We start from the raw sequence: 16,073 nt of genomic DNA, 5'->3' as shown, positions 1-16,073 counted from the left end.
CAGAGACATAATTTTATGTGCTGTGTAAAGAAGCACTTCCCCAAAATTATAATTGCCAAAAAACATATCAGACTAGACCCGTAGAGGTGGCAATTTCCCCATCGCTGGCCCTGTTGGTTTAAACCAGAGCCTGTGAGACTACCTGGTAGCAGAGAGGAGTTGAGCCCTAGACCAGCTTTTGAACTTGGCCTCTGGACTTTTCTCCCAACCCTCAGAATTAGAGATCCCCCAGTAGGTGGCAAGATGAATTAAAAACTCTTGAATGAGTAGATATTTTGTAGAAGAGAGATAAAAAGACAAAGGTATTTTAAAGACAAAGGCTTGACAGATGACAATTTTCAGTTTTATTGCCTAAAAATATTTTTTAAAGAAAGGTTTAATCACCTAATAGAGTACTTAATATTTTCAATCTAAAGAATTTTATTCTACTGCAAAGGATCTCTCCAGCTAATTAATTTACTTATAAAGAAGGTTATCTGAAACCTCGTGCTTTTCTGTGGGAAGTCTAATTGAATATATATTTACTGTAGGTCCCAAAGTATCTATGAGAACTCTCAAAAACAGAGGAGTTTAGAATAAATATTTATACTTCTATTTCGGACAAATTACTTTTGTGCTTCCAATCTTATAATTAAGTTGCTTGCATATAGTTCTCATATTAAATATTAGCTGAAATAAAATCCTTAAATGTTTTTACCATAATTTATCTAAACGCTTAAAAGCTTGGACATAAATTTTTCATAGCTTCTTCTCATTTCATAGATTCCATAGTCTCCCTTTTCTTTCTTTTCCAGTTTCTTACCTGTTTCATTTTATTTCTTGCTCTTCTCTCATAAATTTCAAGCTTTGCAGCAGATACCAAGATGGTTCAATTTTAGGACTTAAGAACGCATCTTGTTACACACAATACTATAAATATTCTTTTGCATCTCGTCCCAAGGGAAATAAATTCATATTTACATTGTGCTTCATTCCCATTACTCTTAGTTGCGGTTCTTGAAGTGTGGCCCAGGAGCTTCCAGGGATCCCCAAAAACCTTTCAAGGATCTTTTAAAGTCAAAGCTATTTTCATAATAATCCTAGGACATTATTTTCTTTTCTCACTCTTGTTCTTTCATGAATGTACAATGAAAATTTTCAAAGGCTATATATTGGATGGCTCTGATGTTATCATGTCATGGATTTATTATGTCATTTTCAAATGAATGAAGGTTTTACATGCTCTCATTTTTAATTAATAAAATGGTAAACTGATAGATATAATTTATATAGACGAAAGCTTTTTGATGTCCTCAAAAAAATTTTTTTAGTATTTTATTTATTTATTTGACAGAGATCACAAGTGGGCAGAGAGGCAGGCAGAGACAGAGGGGAAAGCAGGCTCCCTGCTGAGCACAGAGCCCGATGCGGGGCTCGATCCCAGGACCCTGGGATCATGACCTGAGCCGAAGGCAGCGGCTTAACACACTTAACCCACCCAGGCGCTCGTCCTCAACAATTTTTAAGAGTTCCTAAAGATGAAAATGTTTAAGAACTGTTGCTGTAGGGCCATGATCTTCATTTGGAAAAGGCAGTATTGCCCTCATGAGCATTTTTAAAGTTTTGTGGAAGAATCTAGCTGCCACACCGTTTGGGGGGAATGCTACTGGAATCCAGTGGGAGTGAAACAAGGACGCTAAATGTCCGCAAAGTATTAGACAATCTTCAATAGTGAAAATTGTCCCACGTCCTGCAGGATTAAACATAGACATAGATAGCGGTTTTGAATCTATTTCATGGATTCTCTGAGCCTAGACTGCATTCTGAAATACGTATTATTGACTCGAGCCTGCAAATGGCTGCCATTTTACATGGTAAACTCCAAAGACCTTAAGATCGCCTCCACAAGCCATGTAAATCATGATCTGTTTCCCCATTGCTTCTCTGATGTTCCACCATTGTTCCCTATGCCCACTGTGCCCCACACTAGCAGGGTCCCTGAGCACACCGGGCCTTTGCTCTAGCTCTCCCCTCTGCCTGGGATACTTTTTTTCTTTTTTTAAAGATTTATTTATTTATATGACACAGAGAGACACAGGGAGAGAGGGAGCAGGCTTCCTGCTGACCAGGGAGCCTGATGCAGCGCTCAATCCCAGGACCCTGGGATCGCGACCTGAGCCGATGCCTGGGATACTTTTCCAGATATCCATTTGTCTATTCCTTCACTTCCTTCGGGTATTTGCTCACATCTCGCCTTCTCAATGAGGCCTGTACTCCAACCACTCTAATTACATTTATAAACGATGCCTCTCCCCCACATTCTTCAAACCCCTTATCCTGCACTATTTTTCTCTAGTTTTTGTTAACACATATCAGTCCCCAACATACAATATAATTGTGTTCAATACTTAGTCCCCTTTTTTCTCCCTCCCCACTACAAATAGAATCTAAGAGAGCACGGACCTTTCCTTTTTTGTTTACATAGTCTGGCATAGAGCAGCACTCCATAAATAATTTGTTGAATAGGGGCGCCTGGGTGGCTCAGTGGGTTAAGCCGCTGCCTTCGGCTCCGGTCATGGTCTTAGGGTCCTGGGATCGAGTCCCGCATCGGGCTCTCTGCTCAGCAGGGAGCCTGCTTCCTCCTCTCTCTCTGCCTGCCTCTCTGCCTACTTGTGATCTCTCTCTGTCAAATAAATAAATAAAATCTTTAAAAAAAAATAAATAATTTGTTGAATAAATGAACATATGATTTTATTGTAAGCAACTTTTGATGTAGTTCTCCTTTATTATGGCATGAAGACATTATATGAAATTCCAAAGTCATGATTGACTCAGTTTTATTTCAAAACAGGAAGGCATTACAAAATCTTCAATATGAGAAAGGCTGTATTGGGTCTAATGGGCTGAGAGCCACAACTCTAGGGGGTTGATTTTCCTGCCACAAGGTATCCTAACACATGATTGAGGGGGAAGAGGAAACCCCAGTTATTATTACTCAGTCCCAGAATCAGATCCAGTGGGAAACTAGTGAGGAGTGTCAGTTAATGTGTTTGTACCAGTCAGATGTTTAAAATATGTTTAGGTCAGTTGATGAAAAAAGCAAAGGGCAAACCCCATCTCTAGTGATAAGGGAAGGATCGGAAGATATAGCCAACGTCCGTGGCTTTTTGTTTTGGTGGACCCTGTGGAATTCCCTCATCTACGTACAACATTGTTGTATGTTATGATTGAAATTCCAGTTTGTGGAAAGGACAGATGGCAATCTCGATTATAATTAAAAAAAAAAAAAAAAGATTAAAGTATGGCCATTTCAAACTGTGACACCTGAGGAAATTAAACCAAGGGGCTTAATTTGTGCAAGGTAGGCCCTAAATAAAAGGCCCCGATGGATATGAATTGCTTTCCATGCTTTTGAAAGCCTCTGTGTTTTCAGAGACAGGACAACAAAGAGGTGGTCACTGGGTATCCCCCTGCCCACACATTTCTATAACACATCTCATCCAGCAAAGTGTGCTGCTTGTCAGCAGCGAAATGACCCCGGACAAAGCCCACCACTGATGGATCAGGATTAACTTTCTATTCCGGGAGCAAGAATATCATTCAGTATCTTTTGAGTGACTTTAATGCTCAAACCAGTAGTTTGCACAAACTGAAGCTGTCCACTTGCCCACATAACAGGTAACAAGCAAGCAGGGGTGGTGCAGACTTTCCTACAGTTCTTTATAAATGTGTCAGTGTTGTGACCTCAAAGAGCAAGGGCTAAGAGTGAGAGAGAATTAGCCAGTCAGCGTATCCCATTCATTCCTCAGTGCTGCTTTGAAGACGCCCAGCAAAGATGTCCATCGGAGATGATTCTGACCTCTGTTTTTACTGGAATGGCTTTTCGCCACAAGAATTTAGGTGTTAGAGTATATGCTTTAAAACTTATTATAGATTTACTTTTAAGTTCAGATAGAAGAATCTCTAATTTTAAAGCCCGTGAGAGAATTTTTCCCCTATAAAAACCCATAGGGAGAATAAATAGCCCCTAGTATTTAACTAGATTATGGATAAATGAGCATTAGTCCTGTCCTCATATTTTAAAGTATCTATTTCATCATCACTCCATAAGGTATATCCAAGATGCTGTGTTATAGAGTCCCAAATTTAAGCTAAATATTTCTTTTTTAAAAAAGATTTTATTCATTATTCATTTGACACAGAGAGAGAGAGAGAGATCACAAGCAGGCAGAGAGGCAGGCAGAGAGAGAGAGAGGAGGAAGCAGGCCCCCTGCTGAGCAGAGAGCCCGATGTGGGGCTCGATCCCAGGACCCTGAGATCATGACCTGAGCTGAAGGCAGAGGCTTAACCCACTGAGCCACCCAGGCGCCCCTAAGCTAAATATTTCTTATGATAAATTGTAACATCTTCTTTTTAGATAATCGTCCTTCTCCTCTAAAACTGTTGGCGAAAGAGATGTGTAATCCCCATAGATCGCCAGAGTCCTCTCCTCCACTGAGGAAAAGTCTTCGCCTCATTTTCCCTTCTTGTTATAGAGCGAGAGAATGATGTGCGTCGTTCTCATTGTTCCCGTCGCACCCTTGACCACGGCACTTGCAGTCCTGCATTATAATTGTATTTACATGCTTATCGTGCCCACTACACTGTGTGTGCCTTTAGTGCTGCACTATGTCTTAATCACACTTATAATTCCAGGGTGAGAGGAGCAGGCATTCCATAAATCATGAACGCTTCAGAAGTATTCATATTTCTTTCTAGAAAATGGTCAACATGGAAAATGGCAATGTTCTCAAGCAAGGCTGAGACTCCTTTAGCTGTCATGGCAGTTACCGCAATCAGCGTCGCTGCTCTGATCCTTACCAAGCACCCCAAGCACCGTTGCAAATTATATCTCGTATCCAAACCCAAATCATTTTCCTGCACCACAAGAGAGATGGCTAGGCACCTCTTAGCCCAAACGGTGAAAGTTAAGGGAAAGCCAGTTGGTACCCACAGGTCAGCTTTGGTCTTAGGACAAGAATGACTAAGAGGGAGACGAGAGATTATATAATCTGTTCCCATACATTTAGGCTCTTTAAAGAGCCAAGTAGTATCAGAAACGTGGGGTGCTGCCTTAATTCCTTGCACTTCTGCCCATGCAGTATCGAGTAAAATCATCACCGGGAGCAGCTTTGCCTCACTCTAGAGCTTTGCAGAACACGGAGTACTTGGTAGACATCAACACTGCATCCAGTCGTCAGTCCCACTCCTCAGATACCCTCTCGGAAAGCATAGCAGCATATCATGGGTCTAACTAGAATGATAAAAGGATGAAAGGAAGGAATAATTAAGGAGGTAATTAATGGTTAGGCCCATCCCTGGTATTTCTGTGATTGTTTTTGGTTGTTTAAGTGGCACGTAATCAAGGCTGCAAAATGTAGGAACTGAAAAGCCAGTCATTTAAAGCATCATTTAGCAAGCCAGATAAGCACATTAACTATGTGTAGCCACTTTTTTAAAATAAAACTATGGTGAATGCTTTTTAGTGGTAAGTTTATAGAATTTGATATTGTACATTTACTACTATTTTGGTTGAAATTGCTGTTAATTTTTAATTACGCTTGAATCGTGGAGTGGCAGAAGGATACTTTCTAAATGAGTCGAAAATAACATAGTGTGTAAAGACCTGATGTTGGCATCCATTACTGATAACTGTAAAAACATAACTTTTTAGAAGGAAAAGATGAATAGAAATTAAATACAAAATTGGCTGCTCTCTCCTGACGTAAATTTTCCTCTTTGTCAGATTCTAGAGAAAGCTTGAATGTTTCTTGTCCTCGGGGGGGAAAAAAGAATGACTTGGTGAAGCTCAAAAAATTGTTTTTCTATTAGCAAATAACAGTATCAGGCATAAGAGATCATTCACTATTGGCATCTTCAAACCCTGTTGGTTCTACCTTCAGAGTATATTCAGAATCTAAGCACTTTCCATCACCTGGATTGTCGTAATATCCTCCTAATTCTTCCCACTCTGCCTTCTCCAATGGCTTCTCTCCACCTTATTCTCCAAATAGCAGCCCTCAGGTCATGTCACACCTCAGCCCCAAAGCTTCTCCTAGCACTTGGAGAGAAAGCCAATCCTACAGAGACCTGCCACCCACCCCATACCTCACCCAATACTCTTCCCCTTGCCCCAATTCATTCCTTCAGTCGATCTGGCTTTTTGGATATTCCCAGACATATCAGGCACAGTCATTTCTCTGACTTTTCCATGACTTGTTGTTCTAGGTAGCCCAGAGCTCGTTCCCTTGTCTTTTTTTATGTCTTTGCCCATATAGCACTTCTTCAGTGAGACCTTCTCTGACGTTTCTTTTAAAAATTGCACAAACAGGGCACCTGGTTGGCTCAGTGGGTTAAGCCGCTTCCTTCAGCTCAGGTCATGATCTCGAGTTCCCGGGATTGAGTCCCGCATCGGGCTCTCTGCTCGGCGGGGAGCCTGCTTCCTCCTCTCTCTCTCTGCCCGCCTCTCTGCCTACTTGTGATCTCTCTCTGTCAAATAAATTTAAAAAAATCTTTAAAAAGAAAATAAATAAATAAATAAAAATTGCACAAACATAGCAGCACTCCTCATCGCCATTCCTATATTTTTCTCTATAGTACTTATCACCTTCTAAAATACCATAAAATGTGTGTATTCCTTGTCTTTTTCCACAAGGTAAACAGCATGAGGCCAGGCTTTTCATTATTGTTGTTTTATGTACTTCTGTCTCCTCAACACATAGAACACTGTCTGGTACATGGTAAGTAATAATTACTTGTTGAGTGAATGAGTCTGTGGTCAAAACATTAGCCAACTCTTCCCATGTGTGTGCCCTACTACCTACTATGACACAGTTATTGGGAAAGGTCTTGCCTGGTGCCTTATATTTAAATACACACACACACATACACACACGCACACACACACACACACACACATATACATATAGATATTATGTTTAGATTTAGATTAGAGAGTGCAGGGAGGGACAAAGAGAGAGGGAGAGGGAGAGAGAAAATCTCAAGGAGATTCCACGCCAAGTGCAGAGCCCAAGGCAGAGCTTAATCTCAGGACCCCGAGATCATGACCTAAGCTGAAATCAAGAGTCAAGAGTTAACACTTCACCGACTGAGCCACCCAGGCACCCCACATTTAAATATATTTTATTATAACTATGTTAAATGGTAGTTTGGTCTAAGTAAAAGTCTCTCTTTCTTTTAAAATGCTAAGTAACATTACATTTGGTACAGAGTCGAATATGATCTCTTAAAAATTACCTTGCTTACCCATTTCAAGTTAAAAGCAGGTACATGTAAGAGAATATTTTTGCCAATGATGGAATGCCCCTGGAATTTAATGTAGCAAAATGACTGAGAATTGGTCTCAGAAGGTGCTCACACTATTTTTGATGGGTGTGGCATTGTCTCTAGGGCTTCAGTGTCTTCATTTCTTTAAGACTCCAGATTTTTTGTCAGCAAATATAGATAGAATAATAAAGAAACTGGTGATTTAAGAGACTTTCCATGTGGTTGAAAGTCTTACACAATTGTGTATAGGAAGAAAAAAATCAAGTAAAGTTTTTCATCCTCTGCTGGTAGAAGTTTTAAGTAAAATTTTTTTCAGGGCATGTGAGTGGCTCAGTTGGTTAGGTGCCCGACTCTTGATCTCAGCTCCGGTCTCGATCTCACAGTCACGAGTTCAAGCCCCGTATTGGGCTCCATGCTGGGCAATAAAAATAAAGTAAAATGCTTTCCCACTAGATATTAGTCTCTGGAGTTTGTTCTTTTGTTTTGCTAGTGAAGAATTGGGACAGTTTTGATTGAGTCTGTTACACATTGCTGATCACTTGAGGGCAAGTAAAACCAAGTCTATTGAAATACAATAGTAATTGAAGTTAAAGCAAGTGAAAATGAGGAAACAGAAATGCTCAGAAGTGCTATCATTTTATAGTTGGTTTTTGTTTTGTTTTGTTTTGTTTTACTAAATTAAGATTTACATGAATGTACACATATATGAGAAAAATTAAAAGGAGGTCCCAGGAAGAGTGTGAATGTTCCCCTTGTCTTTTAAATAAAAGTTACCAACACTAATCACTTACTCTAAAGTTCTATCTAAGGTGATGACAGAATAGTGATGTTTTTGACACGAATTTCTATTAAATATGGCTTTAATTTTCTCTTTGAACATCAGAGATAGATATGTTTTATCTCTCTAACCCTTTTATAAATTATTTGATGTGGTGGTGTGTGTCCTCTTTCTTATGGTATGCATATCACTCAGTACAAAGCTAGGTGAAAAGACTTAATATGGACCTGAAGAATAAGTAAGGTTTTCAAAATTGTTTGAATCTACTTTTCATGTTTGTACCTGAATTCTGTGGAAGACAATGTAAAATTCTTGATGTAGCAAATAAAGCCTTTTGCATTGTGTTTTAACGAACAAACTGTTCTTTATGAGTTCTGTTGTCCATGGTGTATATGTGTGTATGAGTTAAAAAAAAAAAGGGGGGAGTGGATAATGCAGATCTGAAGACAGAAATAAAAATGTCAACAGACCCCAAAGACTTTCAATTCTCTATTCTTTACTCAAAATTGTTCCCAAGACCAAAAATTGAGAAGACTACCATATTGCTAAATTATGCAAGCATCCTGGGGTATATGAGACGCCTGAACAAACACACATATATTTACTCCCTTTTTTTTTTTATTATATAACTAATAAATTAGATTAAAGGTGAGTCAAAGTTTGTACGGCTCATTTTAAGAATTGCAACATGGAAAGTAAATACACTGCTGTGTGGGAATATGTGGCTTCTCTGTTGCTGATAGCTAATGGATTCCTTCCTATTAAAATTTAATTGAAAATCTTCAATGATATTTAAGCTTTCGTAGAAGTGTAAACTACTGTGACTACAACTCACAATGCATTTAAAACAATTATTCTTTATCATTAAAGTTAATAATATGCACATTAACCTCGTATGTAGTCTAAATCAATATTGTAGTTTAAAAGATATGACCTCTGGACAGCTTTGTCTAAATATTGATTTCATTGTCATTTGTATAAGGTATCAAACAAATTACATGCTGCACTAATATCATTAATGCTGCCCCCATAGAGCTTCTGACTTTATGGGGTTCTTATAATACAAGACATGACATTACAAAATATTGAGGGTATCACAAAATATAATTGCTGAATGGACAAGATTTGATTATGGCAGAACAGATTCACTGTAAACAGATGATAACTTTCGAATTCTTTACTCTCAGTGGACAAAAAAAAAATATATTGCTGTTTAACATGCAGATTGGCTGTTGAGGTTAAGTTTCAAATGGCAGAATTTTTTCTGCCTCCGAGTGTCTAATTTACCTTCTTGTGATGCTGGAGATATTTTAGGAGGGAATTTAAAGTCACCTTACAGTGGTGTCATTCCGTAACATAGCAGTTTTTGCAACATAAACTTGTTAAGAAATTTCTGTTAAGAGTTATAATGTGTCGGCGGAGTTGGAAAATATATGCATAGAAGTGAAGGGGTTGACCCTTTTAAATGATCTTTATAGCACTGAAGAAAAACTGAGTGAGGGATGGACATGCATCCTATTTTCTCTCATAATAATTATTTCTCTTTTTGTAAAAAAAAAAAACATACAAATTGAAATATCAGCTGTATAATTTCCTCTCTCCTCCTTTTTTTTAGGTTCTAATTTGCTGTGAATTATACCTATTGTTAATGCCCTCCTTTAACGCTATTTTGATGTTTAAATTTTTTAAATTGCACGTTACTTTTCGTTTTTCATAAAAATTTTCAGGAAAGCGATGTGACCATGATCATGACACCGTGAACTCTGGGTGTGATTTATACTAAAAATGTTCCCCCTCAATCTCTTGTAGGTAAAAGTGACCCATTTTGTGTAGTTGAGCTGAACAATGATAGGCTGCTGACACATACCGTCTACAAAAATCTCAATCCCGAGTGGAACAAAATCTTCACTTTGTAAGTAATCATTACCTTGAGCTTCTTGCAAAAATGGAGCTAATAATATTTATTTTTGAGATATTTGTGTGTGTGTTTATTCTTAACTGATGAGCAGCTCTGCATCTGGCCTGCCTCTGCTAGCAACAGCAAATATCACAATTGTAATACCTTTCTGACAGTGAGACCTGGGGAAAGAGTATGCCATTTTTCTTTGTTTTCACAGTTTTGTTTTGTTTTTTTAAGCTGCGATTTTTGTATGGTTTGACGAAGGATTTTGCTCCCATTAACTGAATTGCCATACCGCTTCTTCCTTTTATACTTTCTATTGAAATTCTCCCCAACCGCATTGACACCAGGGAGGACAAAGCTCTATTTGTTTCATTGCTCAAATCAGCAAACAATCCAGTCTCGAATTCAGAGATGCTTTGGTTTTGCTTTGTTGCATTTTGGTACAATAAGAATATTAAGTATTGTCCTAGTTATCAGAACACCATTCGGGTTAATTTTCCTTTTGTTTTAAAAAAGTTTATAAATCTTTGACCACACACTATAAAAGCTGCTGTTCTACACCATAGTATCTCCTAAATTCAGAGAGAGAGAGAGAGAGAGTGTGTGTGTGTGTGTGTGTGTGTTTTAAACTGGGCTTTAGAAATGAACCCTGAACAAAGGAAAACTCTCCAAACAGAGTCCTTCTTAAAAGTTTTCTAACATAGTTTTATTTTTTTGTATATGAAAACTGCTAAATTCCTCATTAATGTCTTATAATGTCTCTGCTTAAGAGTGAGTAACTAATCAGATTTAATTATCTGACCAATTTATCTTTAAGGAATTCCACATTTTTATAAGAGATGAAAGCCTGGTCAGGAGACTTGCACTCCTAAGAAGGTTGTTGAGAGTGTTTTTCTCTGGAATGCATAATTGAATGAATAGGTTTGATTATTATCAAAGCCATTAATTGATTGTGCCCCGATAAAGCCTCTTCTCACATGTGGTTGCAGTCTTTCAGTAATGAATATATTCATTTTTTTTGTTTTGTCTTAATTCATGTTTTCTTGGTAAACAGTTTGATCAAAGAATAAATGCTGCCAGCAATTGGGGTTTATTTTTCCAGAAACAAAAATGAAGAGCTCACACAGTTGTTTATTAACATACGTTGTCTTTGGAACATAATGGGACACTATTTAATTTCTAAACCCTGGGGTGGTACAATAGCTATCAATGTTACATTTTCTCCATTTTGTTTTCTGTATTGGTTAATTTTTACCATAAATCTACCAGAAATAAGTCAATGTTTTGGTAAGAACTGTAAACAAGGTAGATGTCCTACTATTACAAACAACAACAACAAAAATTGTATGAAATACACTGTGACTCTTGCTGATATCAAATTTGGTGGAGTTTTACAGGGGGTTAAGAGGAGGTAGGAATTATTGTGATAATAATGAGAGGGAAAAGTCTCAAAAACGTCAGTGCTACTCATTGATTTTTTTTTACACTAATTCTGTGCCCATCCAGATGGAAAATTATATTTCATTAAAAAATTATAACTTGAAATTACAAAAGTGTTCAAAGTTCCAGATAATAGAACCATCACTGTAGTCTACAAAGGTGCATTATGGGAAATTCTGTCAGATACCAAGCTACCTTGTATATGTGTATATGCAAATAGCATACATAAAAACACATACGCACAAAATCAGCTGGAGCCATCTAAATTTTCAAAAGCATTTTTGTTCTTGTCCCCCACTGATGAAGTCTTTTCTTCTTACATATATTTATTATGCAGCAACATTAAAGATATCCATTCAGTTCTTGAAGTGACAGTTTATGATGAAGATCGGGATCGAAGTGCTGACTTTCTGGGCAAAGTTGCTATACCATTGCTGTCTGTAAGTTTTATTCACCTGACACACTGCTCTGTGTTGCTTTTGCTCAAGGAAAAAAAAAAAAAAAAAAAAAAAAACCCTCAGCTCTGTATCTGTCATTTCTCAACCAAGGTCTGTAATAAGAACACTAAAAATTTTAACATACTCAATTCACGGCCATGTTGAATCCCATGATAGTTAATTTTTCCTGACAGACTTGATCCTGGTAATGAACAGGTACTTGTCAGAATTGCCACAGTTGTTTTGGGTTCTCTGTCAGTTTCAGCAGCTGGGGGTCAAAGGTCACCGAGGGAGTGTATTCAGTAGAGACCGCGAGACAGACGGCTGTCATGTCCTTTTCCCGCAGATTCAAAATGGTGAACAGAAAGCCTACGTCTTGAAAAACAAGCAGCTGACAGGGCCAACAAAGGGGGTCATCTATCTTGAAATAGATGTGATTTTTAATGCTGTAAGTCTTAACTTTGGCTTTTTTGTACTGCTAAAGAGTTCAGTTTCATGAAAGCTTTTGTTCCTGATTTGTAGAGAATTTCTGTCATTCCTCATTTTCTCTAAACCTTGATGTATCCTGGAGAATACGCTTCTGCCACTGGCTGGCACAGCCACACTTTCTGTTATAGTTGGCGGCTGCCACTGCGGCTGTGCCGCGGCCGCTGCCTGCCGGCGTAAGAAATGGAAGCGCGTGCATGTGCCACTGTATACATTTATATTTTATGAGCACAGCAGCCAGGACTTTGAAACTTTAGAAATTATTGCAAATTGAACTGCGTGAAAAAACTTGTAAACATTTGTAATATATGAATCCATAACAGACACATATGTTGATGTATAGGTGAAAGCCAGCTTACGAACATTAATACCCAAAGAACAGAAGTACATTGAAGAGGAAAACAGACTCTCTAAACAGGTAAAAAGCAAGGCAAGATTAATCCCTCTGGGAAGACCTGATTATATCTGTAAAAACATCTAGGTAAATTCCAATAAACTTTGGAAGTGTGGAGGGGGGAAGACTAGGGGGTTTTGATCATCTACTTATGGGAAATGGCTCTTTCTTTCTTTTCTTTTCTTTTTTCTTTCTCTCTCTCTTCCCTTCCTTTCCGTAAGAGATCAAACAAGGACAATACCATACTAATAAATTGGATGGGGGTGGTCAGAATGGAGAGGGGATACTGTAGGCGTTGCGTAGAATGGATATGTATTCATGCATTAGCCAAAGAATGATCATTTTGAACATAAAATACTGTCTGATTGCCATGGAATGTGTAAATGAGAACACCAAAGGCTGAGGTTCAAATAAATGTCCAGACCACCCACAGGTATGATGCAGGTGTGTGTAAATCGAGCCCTGGGTAATGCTCTTCCCTCTAATCCACAAGAGAGGGGGCTCCATCTTTTAAGGGAAACCTTCCTGTTAATTAGATTTGGACTATGGACTTTTAGAAGTGAACTTTTATTGGCACTTTCAGCTAAGAAAATGGAAAATCAGCACATCTGATTTTTCTGTCATGACGACATTTTAAGTAAGGTTCTATATCTCGTAATTAGACTGAGATTTAAATTAGGTTTGATATCAAGTTAAGAAAGGGTGCTAAGCTACCTCCTTAAAAAGATGTTTACTTCCAATTAACGCAGCTAAAATAGAATGTTTTTGCTATGGTTATAAAGTTTACAGAACTCATTTGTGTGTGTTAAAATATTTAACAATTTTCTGTGCTATTAGAAGACTAAAATTAGTTTTGTTTTTAATCTAATCAATTCACCATAAACAGTGGGATCTTTGGTTGTTTAAAGACAGTGCATGAATTACAAATGTAATATCTATCTAAATAGAAATACAGATTACATTTTTTTCACAATTATAGATAAAAGTAATAAAAGTAGTTCTAAAAGGAAGGTGATCAGGGGAGGAAGCAAAGAAGGGAACAATAGGGTGACTCTTTTCGTGAAAGAATTTCAATTTTAACAACTTGTTAAAACTGGTATGCCTGTCCATGCATCTATATTTATACACACACATATAAGTATTTTTTCCAAATGACCTCAGGAGGCTTTACATAACTACTTCTTTAAAATACCACACCAGTATTGAAGTGTATTTGGCATTAGAAAATTATTAACCTGCAGACATAATATTCTAATTATTAACAGAACTGTAGATCATTTTTTGTACCATCATCTAGTATAGGGGCTATTCTTTTTATAGTTGTAGTCACGTCCTGTTTTAAATGTTGGATTTAGATGCTATCAGTTCTCATGTACTTTTTTAATGAAAGATTTTGTAAAGCAATTGGATACCATAAAATTTTTTCTAATTCCAAAATTATGAAAAAGCAATGACAAAATATAGGTTAAATTTATTGTGGAAAGAGAGAGAGGAAGAAAGAGAGTCTGAGGAACAGACCAAGAGACAGAGACTGAAAAACTGATAATAAATAAGGGATATTCTTACAAAAATGGTGAAAATTTTGTTTTCTGTAATAAAGCAATACTTGACAGGTTTTTCTCCAGATGTGAAATTAAAACATTTCCCGTTATCATTTCACTATGAAATACCTTGAAGTTAAAAAGCATTTAAAGAATCTTAAAATCACAATGAGATTGAAGAGTTAGAAAATGTATTAAAGGTTCACAGTATATAAATGTTTTTAATCTATCAGAAGTTTTTTTTTTCCTTTTGAACAAAGGTAGCCCAACCCACATAATAATATTATTTAAAGAAAACATATTTCGCTAAGAAATTGCTCCTATAATTCAGTTCTTTCTACTCTCTCCAGACATACTTCTATTCCTTTAGCTCGTGAGCCAAATTGTTTGGTACACTCTTACAACTTTATTAACTTTCTGAATCCTTTTTAAATCACACTAAGCTTGAAGAATTTTGTACCATATCTGATGGTTTTTGGTCTTGCAAATTTTGATAATCTTTTCATCTTCCTTACAGCTGCTACTAAGAAACTTTATCAGAATGAAGCGCTGTGTCATGGTGCTCGTAAACGCTGCGTACTTCATTAATAGTTGCTTTGACTGGGACTCACCCCCAAGGAGCCTCGCTGCTTTTGTGGTATGATAATTCTTTATTACTTACATTGTTATTCATTAAATTCAGTAATCATAGCTGCATGTTTCTGTGGCTATAGTAACAGTTATGTGCATGTGGCCATTTTAAAACTCCTATTTTAAGACTTGACTGGACAGATTTGCCGTGGGCAGGAACCTGATGGATCGTTCAAGGTCCGAGTCCAAGAATACACATCCCCCCCTCCCCCGCCATACTTCCGGAAGGCAAGATATCTCAGCCAATATATACTTTTCTCCGTGACAGTTAAAAAGGAAAATTTTACATATTGCATAATTCCAAATCCCAATAACAGAGCCAAGAAAAGTCCTTCGTGTTAAAAAAAAAAATTAATAATCTTGACCACCCTCATTTTAATTTTATTGTTCTACAGATTTTTTTTTCCTCAACATAGGAAAATCGTTGGCAGTAGGATGTTGGTTGGTAATGTAAATTTACGTGAGTCAATTGGAAGTGGATGTGACCTATTTAAGAGACGTTTTATTGTTTCTGAGATTTTCAGTTTTTAAAAAGGCACAAGTGAGAATTTGATAGATCCAAATAGTCCTCTAACAATGCTCATCTTGTGGCCTTTTACTTTGGTTATTTAAAAACTGCTGATAGGACCAACTTGCAGAGCTCAAAAATCTGAGAAAATACTTTCCTCTAAGCTTTAGCTGGGATTTTCTGCTCTCACATGAGTTTTGCTTATTCAGGATTTCAGTCTGAAGTTTAAGTGGAGTCCTTCTTTTGAAATCCTTTCTTTTATTGTCATATTTGTTAGAATATGAGTACCTTATGCTCTCTTACAGTTTCCAGGTTAGCAGAATATGACTTTATTATGGGGCCTTAATTATAGTAACAAATCAACATTTTAGTATTACCATTCAAATGAGCGTATGCACATCTGTTTAGCACTCTGAGGTCTGTCCTCCTTCTCGGGCCTTGTATGGGACTTTCATTAATGTCTGAGCACATGGAACAAAGAGTGAGCATGTCCCTTTGTGTTGTAAGTTACCAGAAAGTTAGGCAGCCATTCTCCCATAGACATGGTGTTGTCTCTTTAAAGAAAGCGACGGCCATCATTAAGATTTAGAAAAGAAAATCTGCCTCTTTCAATATTCTTTTATTTCGTGCCTTCATAAAATAAATACATTG

The 16,073-nt window shown here is 37.4% G+C and overlaps 1 protein-coding gene across 11 annotated transcripts in view; it reads left to right on the top strand.

Annotated features, from left to right (window-relative positions):
• Window positions 1–16,073, top strand: part of MCTP1 (multiple C2 and transmembrane domain containing 1) — a 543,974-nt gene that overhangs the window by 373,765 nt on the left and 154,136 nt on the right. For 9 of the 11 annotated variants that reach the window (XR_009354067.1, XM_059175490.1, XM_059175489.1 and 6 more), the window contains 5 exons: window positions 9,893–9,995; window positions 11,764–11,866; window positions 12,210–12,311; window positions 12,693–12,767; window positions 14,802–14,921. Coding sequence is in view for 10 of the 11 variants with exons in the window: in XM_059175490.1 (XP_059031473.1) it covers window positions 9,893–9,995; window positions 11,764–11,866; window positions 12,210–12,311; window positions 12,693–12,767; window positions 14,802–14,921 (503 nt within the window). In the remaining variant the exon portion in view is untranslated. Of the gene's footprint in view, window positions 1–9,892; window positions 9,996–11,763; window positions 11,867–12,209; window positions 12,312–12,692; window positions 12,768–14,801; window positions 14,928–16,073 lie in introns of those variants that run through there. The other 2 variants (XM_059175486.1, XM_059175492.1) reach the window with 2 other exon arrangements.

The sequence above is a fragment of the Mustela lutreola genome, chromosome 5 (assembly GCF_030435805.1).
Source record: "Mustela lutreola isolate mMusLut2 chromosome 5, mMusLut2.pri, whole genome shotgun sequence".
NCBI lineage: Eukaryota > Metazoa > Chordata > Mammalia > Carnivora > Mustelidae > Mustela > Mustela lutreola.
The sequence above is the reverse complement of the archived record's forward strand: the minus strand, read 5'-3'. Positions and strand labels throughout refer to the sequence as shown.